At 37.7% G+C, this 19,426-nt stretch overlaps 1 protein-coding gene across 1 annotated transcript in view; it reads right to left on the minus strand.

Moving 5' to 3' along the window:
• Positions 1-19,426, minus strand: part of LOC145996320 (PDF receptor-like) — a 164,386-nt gene that overhangs the window by 40,177 nt on the left and 104,783 nt on the right. The window contains exon 4 of the mRNA XM_083132752.1: positions 2,794-2,959. Within this exon, the coding sequence (XP_082988878.1) occupies positions 2,794-2,959 (166 nt within the window). The remainder of the gene's footprint in view (positions 1-2,793; positions 2,960-19,426) is intronic.

The raw sequence follows: 19,426 nt of genomic DNA on the forward strand, positions 1-19,426 counted from the left end.
TCCCCCCACTTTTTTTCACTTTTGCCCATGCACTATGCTAAACCTTATCTACGAAGGGAAAGCAAACTGTCCTTGCACCCCCAGTTTTGTCACCTTGCCCCTCCCCCCTTGGAACCCAATCGCCGCCACTGTCTGGGTGTCTGGAATTTTCAGATCTTCCTAACAGAAGTGTAGTCTCTGTTTAATTTGAGATTGTGTAATTCCGTAAGAATTTTATGTGGAGATTTAATTTTACACTCCTGTAACAATTCCTTTATATCCTATGGAATAGTTCTTTAATATTCCCTCCTTCAATCACTTTTCTAATAACTTAATAAAAATGAAAATAAATTCACCGACCCCAGATGATTAAGAACCGTCAATATTCATACCTACAAATTCTATATATTATATTCTTAGACATTGAGGCAGAAACTATATACTTTTGAGTGCAGTTATTCATGTTATTGAAAAGAAGGTAATAAAACATGAATATTCAGGATATGCACTCAAATTTCCAGTTATTAATTTCCTGAAGTTTCGAACCACTGCAATTAGATTCCACTTGCAAACTGTGTCTGACCTATTCATTAGCCACCAGCTCCATCTTTAGGAGAGCAATGTTTGAGTAATTAGACTGAAATTATACATTCCTCAATTGTTGTCATGGCTGACGCAAGAAAATCTCATTACTAACAAGCCTCAAGCTGATCATGTACAGTCACGGGAACAAATACTTCCCCCATAATACTACTGGTATGAAGTCTCTATATGGGGGAAGTATTTCATGCTGGAATATGGATCAATTTTTTGAAATACAGCTTCCAGTCCAAAGCTCTGTGTAGACACAAAATCTTGTAGGAATATTAGTACTGCTAACGTATGCAGAGGGGGGCTGATGGGGCTACAGTCCCTCCGAAATTTCGAAAAATCAAGATTTTCAAATAAAAGCAGTGATTAGGACAACACACGCGCAATAATTTTTGCAATAACTGCTTTGAAAAATAGTCTATAGTTCAGGAGATGAGTGTTCGAAGCAGGGGTGCCCAGAGGAGGTTTCATGAAGCGTCTGCCCATACGACCAAAGAACAAACAAGACTTTTTATCTCCAGATGTGGGAGTTTCCATGTACAAAAAAGCAGTGTTGCCAGACGCCTGATTTTGCTCCGTCGTAAACGACATCTTCTACTGTTAACATGCACCCTTCGATCGTGGTTCAGGGCGAGGCAGAGGATCGGAGACCCATTCGTTAGCTACGCTGCAGCGACCGTTAGGACTTTGCCACATGTTTCGAAAAGTTTAGCTGTCAGTCCCAAGTTTGGCAACGCAGAACACTACAAGAATTCCCCCTCACCATGGCAACTGGACCAAATGGATTGGTTCAAGGGGTTCATGGGAGCCTCCCTGCCTTTCTTCAGAAAAGACAAGAACAGAATTTCAAGTTTGTTCTTTCATCGCTCAGGTTCTAAAATTGCTTTTCATTGTATTATTGGCTCTGGTCGGTTTTTAATGTTATTCCTGAATAAACAAAAAAATAATCGATCAGACAATTCGATTATAGATGGCGGGGAAAGAACTTCCGGTTTGGGCAATTTTCCAACGTAAACAAGTGGATTACAGATCGTCACCAAGCTTATTTTCTCATAAAAGATCGGAAACAAAATGGACCACTTGAAATTTTTGGGTTGTATAGAGAGACAAAGGTACCTAGAAAACATTGGCAATTTCCCGGATCCTTTGGATGAAGATTTACGGAAAAATAGTGTCTTTTCCAAGACAATGTTGATTTTCTACCAACAGTTTCGTGTTGAGACTTCTGCTTACATAAATTATAAACATTGAAAAACTTCAATTTTACAACAGTAAAATGTATAATTTTCGACATTGTGTAGTCAAACACAGCCCCTTTAATTGTATCATATGGCTTAGAGAGAGCGTCGTCAGAAATTTTGGTATGGGGTAAAGGCCAGTAATAAAAGTAGAATATTAGAAATAATAATAATAACTATAACTGTTATAAATGTTATACAATAACTATTACTAAAATAATGAAATAAACTCCTTTTATTCTAAATTTATTACTATTATTTATTTGTTAATGCTATTCGAGTGCATATCCAGCACAACAGTTACAATACTGAAATGAAAAATTATTGTATTTTAATATTAACTTTTGCAAGTATCGTTCAAGAAAAGACTTCACACGTTAGTAAAAATTTTACTAATAAAGTTTACATTGATTACATTAAATTATAATTTTTGGAATTCTGGATGATTATAAACTGTTTCAGTTATTAAATTTAGTCAACACATGTGCGTTAGACAATTATAATCTTCGAAACACGTAATATATTTTCATTTGACTTACTCCGGTGATGTAGTGTCGACTATAGAGCCTATTCCCTCGTGTTTCTGTCCAGTCTTTTCGCTTTACTTCCTGAATCCACTGATTTTTTCGTATCGGATCTGTCTGAAAACTATGCGTGATACACGAGAAAAAAAAAAGATTTGTTCCCAACTTCGTGTTATAAGCAAAAGCCAAGCTAACTTAATGCCTTTTCTTAAGACACTGCCTTTACACCTTTGAACTCCATGTTATTCTATTGAAAACCGGAAGTAAAGTTCCCGCCAGCGCCAAGGAAGCACAGAAATTTAAAAACATCCGGCGAATAGCCCCCATAATTTAACATTATACCCCTACCTATTATATGAGTACTTTTCATGCTCAAGTAAGTAGGTAATTGCAGTGCTAATATTTATAACAAATGAACAATCTCTCAATCATGAACCGTGACGATATTCTGAAAGCCTTACCGTATTGTCTATCCCGCGACGAGATTGTTGTAAGCTTGTGCTGAGTCCTGTGTTATCTCCTCTGAGCACTACTTGATTCAAATAAAGCACTAGGCGAACTACTACTTGAATCAAAATGGCTACAAACAGGTTCAGGTGAATCTTTGTGCGGTATGTCTTCAGCTTTCTGGAAGAGAAATATGACATCAAAATATGAAATTTGTAAACGTTAACTTAAAAACTATGACTTATTCTTGGGTCTCAATTAATAATAGTACTTTTTAAATAATTTTTTCATGTTTTTATGTCGCTTTTCTTTCCATCTAGTATATGAATGGTTTAGATGGAATTGATAAATGAATGATGGTGTACAAACCGGGACTTGGAGACTGAACCTCTGTTGACGAGATTGTCGAATACTAAACACATTTGTTCACTAACTCTATTCAAGTCAACCCCCCCCCCACACACACCTAGGTGGTCAAGCTCGTTGAGTGGTCGAGTCATGGTCTCTCAACCGAATATTGTGATAACACCATTAAGCCTTGTTTCCGTGATAACCAAAAACTCAATATGCTGACCAAGAGATAGAAATGCGATATTTAAGCACACGAGAGAAACAGGACATGACATAGAGTGGGATGAGGCTAAGCAGATCGGAAGGGAGAAGAGAGTACTAGTGAGAAAATGGAAGGAGGCCAAGGAAAGAGAGAAGAAAGGAGAAGAAGACACAATGAACTGGAATGGGGGACTGAAGATAAACAAAGCATGGAAGAAGGTATTAAAAAGAGTAGAAAGGACAAGAGCGAAGGAGGAGAGAAGAAGGAAGAAGAATGAAGGAAAAAGAGCGTGAGGTAAAGAGTCCAACCACTTTCCAGATGAAAGAAAATGTTTATCTAGATCGCCTGTGAGGTGAAACAACAGTTGACAGGGGAAGGTCACCTGCTGGAACACTTGGAAAGGAATGTTCCAGATAAACAACTTTCTAATAATCTTGTGTCTGGAGGGGAGTGATTTTTGTGTACATACGAGCTTCCTGTTTTGTACCTTATTTCATTTGTACTTGGTACAGAGTCTGAAGAAGACCTTGCTAGAAGGTTGAAACGCAACGTTTAGCTTATGTTTTAAAATAAAATAAATTCTGCCTTGGTCAGCATATTGAGCTTTTCGAATATTGTGGGACCGAATCTCGGCCTGGGTACAGATGTATGTTTCTGAATACCATAGTATGCTTTGATCTATTCTCCATTCATCCACATCGCTGCGATGGAATATAAGTGACAGGAAAACGACTCCAAATAGGAAAGATAGAAATGTAAGAGAAGGGAAATGACGGTGTTGTATATACGTAAAGAGAAATGATGACAGCAGAGAGCGATATGGATGGAAAGAATGGAAAAAAGAAGGGAGAGGGGGAATGAAAGAGGCGAAACGAGGGAATGAGGAAAGGAGAGCTATGGAATGAGAAAGGGAGCCCGGGAATGGGGGAAGTAAGAGGATGAGATAGAATGGAATGAGAAATAGAAGTGAGGAATGAGAGTGAGATGTAATGAGGGAGAAATGAGATAGGGAGTGTGGGAATGGGGGAGGGAAGGAATGAAGGGAGAGAGAGGGAATGAGATAATTATAGACGGGAGTGAGGGAATGTAAGAGAGAAGAGGCTGGGAGCGAATTAATACGAGAAAGAGGAAGGAGGTAATGGACGGGAGAGGAAAAAGCGGACGATAAAGAAGTTGAAAGAAGAATGAAACACGAATATGAAGAGAGAGACATAACAAAGAGGAACAGCGAAAAGGGAGAGAGATAGAGTGAAAAAAAGCTTGTACTAGAACGTAACCATATAATCCTAATTTTTCAGATAACAAAGCTCTGTAATACGGGCTTTCTCCAATATTGGATTTTCTATGAACGGCTCATCTCTCATTAGGTGATGCGGTACTTTGACACCTACACTCTGCGTCCCACGCAAGGCCAAAAGGGAGAGGGGCCACAGAAGCGTCGAGACTAGAGGGAGGCTGTCAAAGCCATGATTGTTGAGTGGAGGAACCAACAAAGAGGAACTGACAAGCAGGCAGACAAGGCCAAACTAACTGCTTAAGTGATAAACGCAGAAGACATTTTCTTTTGCGTCACCAAGGAAGGAAAACAGATCAGGTCCTTGGCCTTCTGGTCGCATTGACCTCAGTAATTCCTTGAAAGAGATGGAAGAGCAGCGTGTCCAGGAATTTTGTAAGGAGTAGGAAAAATCTGTTGTCATGAGGTTTACCCTAAAATTCAATAGCACAGCTCCATCCTACAAATTATGCAACCAGGTTATTCCGTTCGTACACCTTGGTGTAATTTTTGATAGCAAACTGACTTTCAACCATCACATAGACTACATAACTTCGGAAGCTATGAAAACACTTGGACTAATTTACAGATTTACAGACATAACACACGTTTCTGCCCTCAAAACCTACTTTACAATGTGTGTTTTTCCTATTCTTGAATATGGCTCCTGTATTTGGTCAATGGCATGTGAAAGCAACTTAAACAAAACAAAGTAGTAAGTTTCTTCGTCAGAATAGTCAAACTCAGATGCCCAACCCTTGCAAACTTCTCCAAACAAGAAATTCTATCCACTCTACAAATGCATGACCTTTCTCTTCGCCAACTCTCAGATTTAACACTACTCTTCAGAATCATTAATGGACAACTTTTCACCAGCGAACTCTTGCCACTTCTTAATATCAGAATCCCACGTCCCAACAGTAAATGCAACAACTTCTTTTACATTAAATCTTCAAGGCTATCTTTAGAACAAAGATCACTTCTCTACAGGCTACAAACCATTTACAACTCACTAAGAGATGCTCCGGGATTCCATTTATCAAAGCAGACTTACAGAACGGCGTGCATAAAGCAGCTGAAGTGTAAATAATATTATATTTGCCCTAGTTGTTATTATTCTTGTTATATGTGTATGTGTCCATCTTATTATTTTGTTTATTTCTTTTTAAATAAATATATAAAGAAAATATAACTAATTTCTTAGGGTAGTACGTGGCAAAGTTGTAAAAAGTACCCTTGTCAGTCCGTACCATCACCATCTAACAATCTACCAGAGATAAACAGAGAGAGAGAGACAAGATAGGGAGGTAGAAAGAGAGAGATACGGTGTGTGTGAGAGGGAGAGGGGAAGGAGAGAGAGAGAGAGAAAGGGAATAGAAAAAGAGAGAGAGGAGGAATATATATATATAGAGAGAGAGAGAAATAGAGAGAGAGAGAAAAGGAGAGAGGGGGATAGAGAAAGCAAGTGAGAGAGAGAGAGAGGGGAGGGAAGAGAAAGAGACAGAGAGAAAGGGGGAGGGAAGAGAAAGAGACAGAAAAATAGGGAGAGAGAAACAGAGAGGAAAATAGAAAAATAAGGAGAACGGGAAAATAGAAATATAGTGAAAAAGAAATAGAGAAATAGGGGGAGAGAAAAAGAGAATGAGATGGAGAAAGAGAGAGAAAAAGAAAAGAAGAGAGGTGGGATAGAGAAAGCGAGAGAGATAGAGGGGGAGAGAAAGAGATAGAGAAATAGGGAGAGAGAAAACAGAGAGAGAGAAAAAGAGAAAAATAAGGAAAAAGGGAAAAGAGAAGTATGGAGAACAAGAAAAAGAAGTAGAGAAATACGGAGAGGGAAAAAAAGAGAAACAGAGAGAGAGAGGGAGAGAGAAAGAGAGACGCCCATAATTATAAAACTATACTCGGGAACACGAAATTAGACGTCTGGCAGAATTTTCACTGTTGCCACATTGGTGCTTACACATCTCCACTGTGCTGTATATGTAACGATTTGGTTAATTTTACTTTGCATCTCTGCCACTTTTAGCTAATTTAGATGGCTCTTGGCATCGTAGCATGCTGTGCTAACCACTCTGGCAAGTTACTGACTTTAAAACGTAACTCATTCGCAATATGTTTACTGGAAATGTAACTCCTACTTGTAATTTATACTTTCAAACAATCTATTCAATTTTAGGGGACATATACTGAGATCAGGGAGATTGTTAATTTATGTAAAATGACAGACCAAGAAAAAGCGAATGAGTATTAAGAGGTGTTGAGATACTCAACACAACAAAACATTTCCTACGGTTTATAAATTAGAGTATTTATTTTAAATTTCCACTGTGGTACGTACAACAAACACATATCGTCATGTAGATATTTCGCTCCCACTACTGGCCTACCTCCTAGATACAAGCACACATGCGTGGTATTTCGCCTTCAACTTGGTTAGTTGCCAACTAATACTTCCAAGCTGTATCTATGCGCAATTTTGGTCTCCATGGCAACCGAATATGATTTTAACGTGCAGGGAAAGGGAAGAATCCTTACGGATGATATTATTCTGTTCGCATGAAGCAAAAAGAAGAAGAAAACACTGGGGGAAGTTAGATATGTGCTAGGAGAATTCTATCTGTTTCCTTTCATGTTCGCTTCTGTTGGTTATTGAATCACCTGACAATAACCAAGCCTATTCCTACAGTATATGTGGAGAAGACACAGGAGCTTATACAGAAATTTGAAGCAGCTGTGGGTGTAAGTTGGTATTTAGAGGGTGCATTTAGAGCCAAAATGAGCATAAATTGGGCCTGTGTGAAAAGGTTTAGGGGACGGGGACGTTGAAATTTTGAGAGTGTTGTGACACACACACACAATATTACTACTACTTATAGAGGGGTTGGAAGAACAGTATTTACCACTATTTGAATCAATTACAGAAGGATCACACACACGGGTGTAAAAGAATTATAGAAGGATAGAAAGTGTATGGACAGGATTATAGAGAAAGAGATAGACGAGGAAAGATGGAAATATAGAAGGAGGTCGACACAATGCAAAAGAGAAATAAAGTACAAAGAGAAAAATAAAGAAGTGAAGGAAGAAAGATAGAATGAGGTAGAGACACAAAGAAAGAAAGAAAGAAAGAAAGAAAGGGAGCGAGAGAGGAAGAAAGAAAGATAGAATGAGATAAAGACACAGAGAAAGAAAAAGAAAGAAAGAGAGAGAGGAAGAAAGAAAGATAGAATGAGAAAAAGTTACAAAGAAAGAAAGAAAAATGAAAGAAATAAAGAGATAGAGAGGAAGGAAGAAAGATAGAATGAGATAAAGAAAGAAAGAAAGAAAGGGAGGAAGAGAGAGGAAAGAAGAAAGATAGAATGAGATAAAGACACAAAGAAAGAATGAAAGGGAGAGAGTCTAAGGAGAGAAGTAAAGAGAAACAAATAAGGAAAGAGGGAAACAGGAAGAATGAAAATGGAAAGATAGAAAGGGAGAGAAATAACCAGAAAAAACAGGCGAATTAATTAATTGCATATTTAAAGAACCACTCCTTATAAATTTATATAGACCTTGTCCACCAATCAAAAGCTTCGGAGTCCGCCGGAGTTAGTACAGGGCGCTACGACGTGAATGAATCCCGGGTTCGAATTCAAGCCTGGGTGTACTCTTCATCAATTTCATCTAATCATCACCAGTCCTCATCTTCTTGATTAGCAGAGTGGCACAAAAGTAACCAAACGAACCAATCAGACTCCTACGGTGAAGCGGCTTGATCTGGCCCTGTAGCATTAGCTTCCGTAATCATCAGATAAAATCTTATGTTAAATTTCCATTGGAAAAACTTTACAAAACTTAACTGGAAAATGTGCTCTCCTATTTGATGTTTCTGGCAAATGTGCTTGTGTATCTGCAATAAAGCAAAATGGCTTCGGGCTGTATGTGGAAAGTATTGGAAACAAATAAACATCAGAATCCCGCGTTTATTTCTTTATTAGGTGTTCCTACGTTTATTTATGATTAGTTACCAAAATATAAATGTTGAAACACTCTATGCTAAGAATATGAAAGACTTTAATTTTCAATTTTTTCCAGAGTTATTGGCAAAAAATGGAAGTAAAGAACTTACTCAAACTGGTGCGGACTCGCTTACACATTAACTTCACACAATTTAACAAGGCACATGCAAGTTTGGTACCAATAGGTATTGTTACTAGGTAGGTGGTACCGCTTCTATTATTGCATCATGTTTATGAACTTCACCAGCAATACACCCAGTCGTAGTCGTGACGTTTTATTACACTTCAATAAATGTTTGTGGGTTTTTGAGTTGAAGACTGAAATGGGTTGAGATTTGGAACAAGAATTTTATTTCAAATGAAACAAAGATAAGAGTGTTAGTGATAAAATCAGCCTAATTTTCCCGTTGAGTGTTAAAGATATGAAGTCTGCTCTATACACCTACAGAAAAAATGTTGTCGTGTGGGTATTCTCGACATTTCTCTTCCGAGCTGATCGCGTACCTCCAGGGGTACGCGTACCACAATTTGAGAACCACTGCTCTAGATAATTACAAATCAAAAAGTTGGAATTGTTTCAAGTAGTATTTCGTACATTGGAAATTTAGAAGAGCCAACACACAATAAATTGATGAGTATTTCTAGGTAGGCAGTCGCATGCAATATATTTCTAAATATTATAACAAGATGCATATTTCCGTCGCTAGTAACTAAAGGGTTGCAGAAAAGTGACGTAACATAACCCAAATCAACTAAAACGAGTCAAAAATTCATAATTTGGTTCATATAGTCTTTATTATTCTAGTTTATCTTGTTTGCTGAGAGATGGTAAGGGAGAAATCCTTTTCGTTCACCCTCATACCCCCTCTGGTGTTGTCATTGCCACATGTGCAATCATCTTTCCAGATGAAGAGATGAAGTTAGACAGGGCTGTTGTCAAGGGTATACGGTGGTATCAGCAGGGGATGGATGTAGTAAAAAATATGTAAATACATATCTAGTTATTTTCACCAAAATGTGGAGTCAACCTAATAACAATGGAATGTGAGTTTTCATATAATTATACTTGATCTGCATCGGATCACAATGTTTCTAAACGTGACAAAGCCCTTGTACGTTTCATGATTATAACTTGTTTCCACGTTAGAAGGAATCTTGATATATATATATTTACATCACACTATTTTGATAAGACTTAAACAATGTAGACGGTTAATCCTTACCGTGTTATGTCAAATTGCGTCAAAGCAACACGTTTATGATTGCTACAACAGCTTGTTGTACGAACGAGGACAGTCAGTCCGAGATGAATAAACTTACGGAAATGTAAGGTTCTTGCAAATCCTGCAATCCATGAAGAGAAAAGTTCTTTTATACCGACTGCGCCATAATGTTGTGCGATGGAAACACATATATTAACAAGATTAACTGAATTTATTAAGGAACTCACAAAACAACATGGCACTTTACATTATAACGAAACTACGTTCCCCATTCCAGGTTCTGTTTGCACAGACTCTTGTCTAGAAAATATAGCTTGCTTCTTCTTCCTCTAGGAGGCAGCACTACAATATGTACTTAAAATCGTAAAAATTTACCTTATAATATAAGACACTGCACGAGTTACATAAAATACACTACGCTTACATTGACATTACTGAAAACAACACAAAATGTGTTTTCATTTTCTGTTTCCAAGACAATGATTAACAAAATCTTGTTGTACGTGTTCGAACATGAATTTCCTTCTGTTGTCTCTTTAGATACATTTATATTGACTAAAACTGTGTTCAATATAACAAGAAGTAATGGGAGTGTATTTCAAATTCGCAAGAAATTCACCCAACTCCTTCGGTCACACGGAGACATGTAGTTATTGTGCGAATATCGAGTAAACGTTGAGAAATATTCTGAAATATGGATATAATATGTAAAAATAACTTAAATAGTATGGGCCAAAACCTAATATATATACAAATATGGAAAATAAAAACGGAATTTTTCGAGTGTACATGCCATGATGTGCAAAGATAATATAAAATATAACTGATTTCAGCTTCATACATAAATATGTATTTACATATAATTCCGTTCCCTGCATATCAGAGTAAACCTTCTGTTACAATGCGTGCACCTTATACTTTAGTTTAGTTTTTTTACTGTTATTTATGTAATTTGACCATTACTTTTAATGAGTTTATTACTTCCGGTCAAATACTTCCGGTTTCAAGTGATCGGCAACATAGTGTTTTGAGAAGGTACTCTAGTTGATCAGAAATATATGAACATGTGGCTGGAAAATTTCCGTGCTTTGTATGACATTAATTCAAGAGTTAATGCAAAACATTCTTGTGACGTGTGGTGACGCATATACAGTAAATAAGGATTTCGGAGTGTTTTCGAGTACACATGTAGAAACCGCTACAGAAGAAGAATAGTAGTATTATTAATTTTACAGTATAGACGCTGACAATTTACAAAAAACTATATCAAGAAGAAAATAACATGCTGTAGTGCAGCAGTAGTACCACAGATAAGGGTACCCTAATCTGTGGTAGGTTAGTGTAGATCTTAAAAAAAACAAACGTTACAAAAAACTTCCTATCTTATAGCTTTATTGTAGTTTTCATGGCTAACTTGACTTTTGTTCTTTCTTAAACTTTTTGTAACAAAAATTTGCATTACATTGTCTCACGTGAGTACCCCATTTTACCAAACCGATTGTCCAAAACGAGGACAATTTCATATTTTCCACAAAAAATATTTATCCTGCATCGCCTATTTTTTTATACAAACAACCTTGTTTCCTGATAGTCTAGGATATACTTAGAAAAGAAGAGAAAAGGTTTCAAACATTTTCTTCATTGATAAATTTACTTTTGGTAGGCCAAAATATGTTAATAACCCAATTTTGGACGACTCTCCCCTAATCAGCAAGTGACGTAACAAGATATACTTCAATGTTACGTTCTATTCTTGAAAGAGGAAATTAAGCTCAAATACCTTATTTTCCTTATTCTAAAACACAATGCACAAAGCTTCCAGTTCCTAGTATTACATGCAGGCAGACAATATCAGGCTTCTGAAATTTAATCAAAGGGATTACATGATAAATTATCTCGGTACCAGCTTCAATATAAAAAAAAAATCCTGCCAATTATGAAAGAAGCGTGTCAATGTCAAAGGGAATTTCATATTTAACATGCACTCTTTTGTCATTGCCCTAGATTCGCAAAGACACCCACGACAAAGTCGATAACTCATTTGAAATCGAAGCTTTGACACTTGAGTTCAGTTCAGTTCACATAATAAGACCACCTACACGCTTCGAATCGCAGAACTGAAGATTATGTATTTTAAAGCCATATTTTTTCGCCATTATTTTTGAACTACAACATCCGGGTTATCTCACTAATCATCTTGAAGAGTCTAGTTTAGTGTACAGGGTGTTTAAAAATGATCTGAACGATAAAAAACACGTTCCATAAGCAATACAACATGATCACCGGTCGAATATCCCGTGAACACATCCTCAATTTTCTTTTCGGAACGGTCACAGTAGTTCTATATTCTGCCCCCAGTTGTAAAATGCCTGCCAGTGGTGACGAGAATGCTTTTTGCGAGAGTACGTCGGTCGTGAGCTTATACTCTAAGGTTGTGAGCGTCAATTTTGTACACGATTTCAAAGGATCCACCAGCAAAGATCTCTATTAGATCCACAACATTAGCGCCGCGGTGCATCCATCCAGTCTTATAAGCAGTTTAAAAAGAAACTAAAAAATCATCTACTACTATGTAATACATATGTACATATATACATATGTATAACGCGACGGATTTTTTTTTTGTCAGTTCCAGTTCATAATACAACAACCTATGGAAGATCGTACACCGCATCTGCCACCAAAGAATGAAATACCTACTAGCAAGGCAGCTAAGCACATAATTACGAGCTACTTTTCTGTTAAAAATATATATGCATTGTAATAATTGCAACTCTGTTCATGTAACTTCTTATAACTATTAGCATCTCAAATTTCATAATCTTTCTTTTGTCTTTTCAATTTATTATTAGTATTATTGCTATTGCTGTTATAAATATATATGCATTGTAATAATTGCCAACTCTGTTCATGTAACTTGTTATAACTATTAGCATCTCAAATTCCATAATCTTTCTTTTGTCTTTTCAATTTATTATTAGTATTATTGCTATTGCTGTTATAAATATATATGCATTGTAATAATTGCCAACTCTGTTCATGTAACTTGTTATAACTATTAGCATCTCAAATTCCATAATCTTTCTTTTGTCTTTTCAATTTATTATTAGTATTATTGCTATTGCTGTTTCATTCATTGTTTCAGCTGACGTTATACATATATATGTACTAAAGATGAAAGCGACGTACATGTCCATTAGTTTATACATATAAACCTTTTTTCTTTCTTATTTTTATTCAAGTTGTATTTTTATATTTTTTTATCATACATGCCCATTAGTTTATACATATATTAATTTTTCTTTCTTATTTTTATTCAAGTTGTATTTTTATATTTTGTATCATGCATGTCCATTAGTTTATACATTTATCCTTTTTTCTTTCTTTTCTTTCTCATTCATTCTTCTGTAGAGTTCAGAAGGTTTCACTCCCTCTGATAACAAAAGACTAATAACACTTCGTTGCTCTTCTACGGTGCAAGTCAACAGTGAAGCAGCCATGCTGTAAGAGCTACAGCGCAGGCGCATACTGCTCGATCGTCACGACACCTTTATGACGTGTTGTTAAGGAACCATATTGAGTCCAGAAATACAAATTTTTGTTGTGCATAAATCTTCATGAAATTTAGAATAAAATTGCTTATTTAATGAGTTATGCTCGTACTTGTTCTCCATTGCGACCTTAACAGGAAGAAGTCACTAGAGCTACCTGATCTTATTATCAACTCTCAACAGTTTAACATCACATATCAGGGAACAAGGATTACCGGGACTTGACTCCAGACAGCTGACGCTATATTACAGTACATAATAATTAACTCAATCCACTCCTTTGCTCTGAAGACAGAATTTGTGTATACCGCACAGAGGTTATGAAGAGAAATAATACGTTGCAAAGGAAATATGTCCTGTGTTGCTGAATTTACCACCTCCATCAAGGTCACATCTCTTTGAACTTAATTTTATTGAAGAGATTGGGAAAATATAATTTAATTAGCTATATTTTCCGACTCATAATTGTATGCATTCAATGTGTGGAAGAAAACCTGGAGCAAGCTAGTGTCTGACATACGTAGTTGAACGTAGATGACTGGTATTCATAGTATTACATATGATACGTGCGTACGTCTAGTCTAACCAAACCATCGGCTCAAATTGCCTCAACCACAACCTTACTACTAATGTAGATTCTATCAGGAATAATTTTTGGGATATTAAAGATCATTTTATTTTCTACACTTTCAAATATTCATAATATTATTAGCATTACTATTTTTAAGTAAATGAGAAAAATGTATATTGTTGCCGTCATGTTAAAGTTTCTGTGTACAAATGGAGATGAAGTGGTAGTTTTTAAGATCAGAGCACATTGGTGCTGTCATCTCTTATCCAAAAGATACAACAAAAATGTATTTAGTGCAGCCTTACGCGAGATACCACATCTTCACTGCTTCTTTTTCTACAGCAGTCTCTCGACTTTTAACATTTATGAAGAAAAATAAACGAAACTGAACAAGAAACAGGAATTTAGCGAATGAAGGAGAAAATTAAAGCAACAAGAAGCATAATAATGTGTCATCATTTTCCGGTGACACAATTTCCTTGTGTGTAAAGGATAGGTTCACAAAAACTACTGCTAAAGCATTCCTTCGTGTCTTGTCTACTTGTTCTGAAACAGCGACAGTTATGCCACGGATCCACGTTCTATAAATTCCTAATGTTTGAACAGTTTAAATTGAAGACTACAATGAAGTCGAAACAAGTATAAAACATGGTGGTTTCCGTAGCAACAGACATCGTTCATTGTTACCTTCAAGTTTCAAAGAAGTTTCTGTAGATGTACGTGTAAATCTATATTCAGCACCGTTATTATTAAATGTGTCCTTAAATTTTCCTAGCTACGAACGATTCGAAAAGTTTCCTGCTTATGCAGACCTGACGGTTTCAAGGATTGAACAAAACCCCATCACTGTTGTAGATGGCATCTCTGGAATATATAATGTATAATCAGTTACACTGCTGCCTGAGAGATAAAACATAGTTGCCAAACACAATTGATTTTGAGTTTTGTGACGTTGTGTTGCCAACTGTAATGAATTATCGGTGACGGTATAGAAATTAGCTACGTTACATTAATAGCATACATATAGTGTGATTTGTTTGTAATGAAGCTCTCACAATTGCATATTAGGCGTGCGCACGGGGGGCAAAAGGGGGCAGTTGCCACTCCAAGTACTCTCACTTAGAAATTGAGTGTAGAAGAATCTAATCACCGTTATTAAACAATATTATGCTCTTTAAAGAAATAAATATTTTCAAGCCGACGAAAGTTCCAAGCAACTGCGGAGGGAGTAGTGTATATTGATTGTTTCTACGCCACACTTTGTAGGTATGCATTTGTAGCCTCTTTTTTTATCAATTGAATATCAGTTTTTAACATATTTTGACAATTTTTTGTCGATGTTTTAGCGTTTAGCGATGTTTTAGTAAAATTTCCCTTTTTTTCCACCTCACACTTGTAGGTATATCACGATCTTACGTGATATAACTTAACCTATTCATTTTTTTCGTGCTAAACTACACGAGAGCCTCTACATGCCTTGACCTACTTTAGAGTAGACCCAAATAGAGAGTTCTGCAACCGAAAGTGGAGCTCGGAGTGGGGCTCGGTGGGGCTGGACTTAATGGTTTTCTCTTGTAAGGCATAAGCCCCATTTTCTCGCAGTGTTGCCAACACCTCACTCGATCACGATCTTACGTGATATAACTTAACCTATCTTACGATTTTTTTACGATCTTCAGTGATATAACTTAACCTATCTTACGATTTTTTTACGATCTTCAGTGATATAACTTAACCTATCATTTTTTTTATTTGCACACCGAACTAACTTACATTATATTTTATATAACCTAAAAAATGTATTGATTTTTTTTTTAGTATGTGGCATTTTTTTAGGATTTTTTTTTAAAACTGCTCCGTGACCCTCTCGTTCTTCACGTCGTGGATGAAGGACTTCTCTGCGACCAGGATGACGCTGCATAGAGTATCGGCAGGCAAGGCATCGTGGAACTCGCAGACGACCTTGATGTTGGTTCGATCGTTGACCACGACCTGCTTCCGCTTCGTCGTGTTGATGACGAACTTCGGCCTGCGTGTTTTGAATTCGCTTGGCGTGTAGTACATGTCCACGCTTCCCTCGGTCACGCATTTGTAAGCAGAGAACGCTTCGTAAAGTTTGAGGTAATCATCTTTGGTCATGTCGAGGTTGTAATTCTCGCGCGGGAACACTTCGTTCCTACCATTCTTGAGATAAACATTCTTGATCTTGCAATCGTCGAACTTGCTGGAATCTTTTTCCTGATTGTTGTCCCTCCCGGTCTGAAAAAGCACTACGACGAAATCTGGCATGTCGAACTGTATGTTGTTGAATTGAGTCGCGTGCCTTTCCACGAACTCCAGGTAGGCCTTCGCCGTGGGCCACACGATGCTCGTGACGATCTGATCGACCGAGTCCGTCGTACGATATCCCGTGTCGAAGTATTCACTCCACGCTTTCTTCAGGATCGTGATCAGAAAATTTCTTTCTCGCACGTCTATGGCGGTCCTCAGCCCTTTGAATTGCACCTCGTCGCTGTCGGCAAGCTGCACGACGTATTTTTTCTTGGTGAGCGCGAAAAAGTTTTTCAGTACGAATTCGACCTTCACCCGCAGTTCGGGAAACAACCTCTCGTGCAGGTGATCGATCAAGCTAGCCTGATCGCGTTTATCCATGAGGATGAAAAGCGAATCCGTGTCCATGTACATCATGCGCGGTCGCGGGTTCGAGGGGAAATTTTCAACCACGTCGCGCGATTTCAGTAGGATGGTTCTCGACAGAAAAGTAACGAGAGACGCACAAGCGGGGTTCTTCGAAACGAACGAGCCCCACGTTTTTCCGTACGGCCTTCGAACGTAAGGTTGGTTTACGTGAGCGCGAATTACTTCGGGAATGTCTTTCAACTCGTACATCTGACCGTACATGCTGTTCATCATCAACTTCGACGTGTTCTGTTTTGCGTCCATTTCAAGTAATTTGCCCGGCGGCAAGGTCTTCTTGCAATTTTTGGCTTCCTAGATTTTTTTACGCAAGGTCATGATCTTGCGGATGCACATGGCGTTGAGCGTATCGGGCGAAAAATACACGTGGAGATCCGCTTCCGTGCAGCCGGTGGGGGATTCGTGCTGCCGCGATAAACATCCACTTCCGTGCCTGGTGGAACGGACGTTCCGGTGTGGAATTCACGCCACTCAACGTGAACTTGGAGTGGCGAGAGCCCCGCTGCGACCATAACGCTCGGGTAGAGGGGACGTATGAACCCCGAGAAAATTCTATATAAAATAACATACCTGGAAATTATATTCACGTTAAGTTGAATTTTGATTTTTTGTATTACCCCGAGAAATTCTATATAAATAACATACCTGAAAATTCTATTCACAGTATAGATTGAATTTTTTGAGTTTTGTAATCACCCCCAAGAAATTCTGTATAAAATAACATACCTGAAAATTGTATTCACAGTAGATTGAATTCTTGAGTTTTTTGTATTCGCACCCAAGAAATTCTATATAAAATAACATACCTGAAATTCTATTTACAGTAGATTGAATTCTCGAGTTTTTTGTATTCACACCCAAGAAATTCTATATACAATAACATACCTGAAAATTGTATCGCTATATATACTAGACTTTTTTGATTTCTGTGATTTTGGAGAAAGCATAATGGCATCCACCACCAGTTTCAATCGTAAAAATGATAAAACTGAATGTGTTACTTGTGGGAAGCTAATCTCAAGGAACAATTTATCGGTACACAGGGCAAGATGTAGCGAGACAGCTTCGAGTTTAAATCGTTCGTTACCTTCTAAGCCTTGTGCTCGATGCGGAAAAATGATCAGCATTGCACATTTAAGTAAACACCTCAAAATTTGCAAACCATCGACCGGACAAGCATCGAAAAGGAAAATCGATAATTCAGAAACGGAAGCTTCCACTTCCAAGCAAATTAAATTATCTAATGAACGCAAACCAATTACATCTGCATTCAACGACCAACTCCAGGATTTTTCAATTAAGTCAGAACCTGGCTGTGACATCCTTAGTTTCTTGGATGAAACGAAAACATCTGTACTAAATATTTTAAAAGATAAACTTGAAAACAACTCTATAAAAGTATACGTTGTTCTGTTTTCTGAATACGAGAAAGTTGATGGCACAACGAGTATTTTTTATCATCGTACAAAAAACCAGACTCTTTATTTTGTTGGCGTCGAAAATTTAGACAACTTCTATTATAAAGTTACCAATGAGCTGGTTAAGAAACATGACGATTTCGAGGGTAAATGGTCGGGATGGTCTCTGTGTGGTAGTCCTCACACGTTAACCGTTTACGTGAACCAATTCTCGCCTCTTCGCGCTTCCAGCTACGTTCCTCTTCCACCGAACATTCAACACAAGAGGGCTGTGTTAAATATACAGAACAGCGATAACAAGTGTTTCCTTTGGTGTGTGTTGGCGGAACTTCACCCGATTCATTGGTCAAATAATCCAGAACAGGTTTTTCATTACAAGGAGCATGAACCTGAACTGGAAAATGCAATGGCTGGCATCGAATACCCGATGACCATGTCTGAAATATCAAAATTCGAAATACGAGCACGAGATGCAGAAGGAAAACGCTTAACCATCAACGTGTATTCCTACACGTTGGATAAACATGTCGTGCATCCCGTCAGGATAAGCGATGTCGACGATGACGATGCTCGTGTAATAAATCTTCTTCTAATTTCAAACAACAGTGTTCACCATTACTCTCATTCGTTCACTATCACGTTTGGTCAGAAGTCAAACTACCAAGTATGCAAACAACATCGAAGTTTGCCCAAGGTGTTTGACCACGTTCGACGATCGAAAACAAGTCGATTATCGAAAATACACCGGACGTCAGATTGCTATCGATAAACTTGCCGAACATAAAATTTATTGCGGCAACAACAGACCGGTTCGAATGTTGATGCCCGAAAAGGACGAAGTGGAAGAATTTAGGATGCACAAGGCGTTGTTGGAACATCCTGCCATCATCGTTGCTGATTTCGAGGCGTTCCTCAAACCACTCTCATACTGCGATCCGGATCCCAAAGTTTCTTTCACCACACCTTACCAGCTTCACGAACCAAACAGTTTCGGTTACGTCGTCGTGCGACAGGATACAATAGATGAACCGTACGTATACCGAGGACCCGATGCAATCGAACGCTGCTTCGAAAAGATGATCGAGGAGGTTGGGAAAATTGGATGCATGCTGCAAACATTGAAACCGATGCTTCCGTTATCTGCTATCGAACTTCAAGATTACTATGACACTGTCAAGTGTCCTGTGTGCGATAACCACTTCTCAAACGACAATCGTAAAGTGTTTCACCATTCGCATACGGACGGTCGCTTCATAAGCGGAATCTGTAATGCATGCAACCTTAAAATCCAAAAACCAAAATTCGTCCCCATATTCTTTCACAATGGTTCTAATTACGACTTTCATCCCTTAATTAGGAAACT

This window comes from Lepisma saccharinum, chromosome 12 (genome assembly GCF_977018435.1).
Source record: "Lepisma saccharinum chromosome 12, izLepSacc3.1, whole genome shotgun sequence".
Taxonomy (NCBI): domain Eukaryota; kingdom Metazoa; phylum Arthropoda; class Insecta; order Zygentoma; family Lepismatidae; genus Lepisma; species Lepisma saccharinum.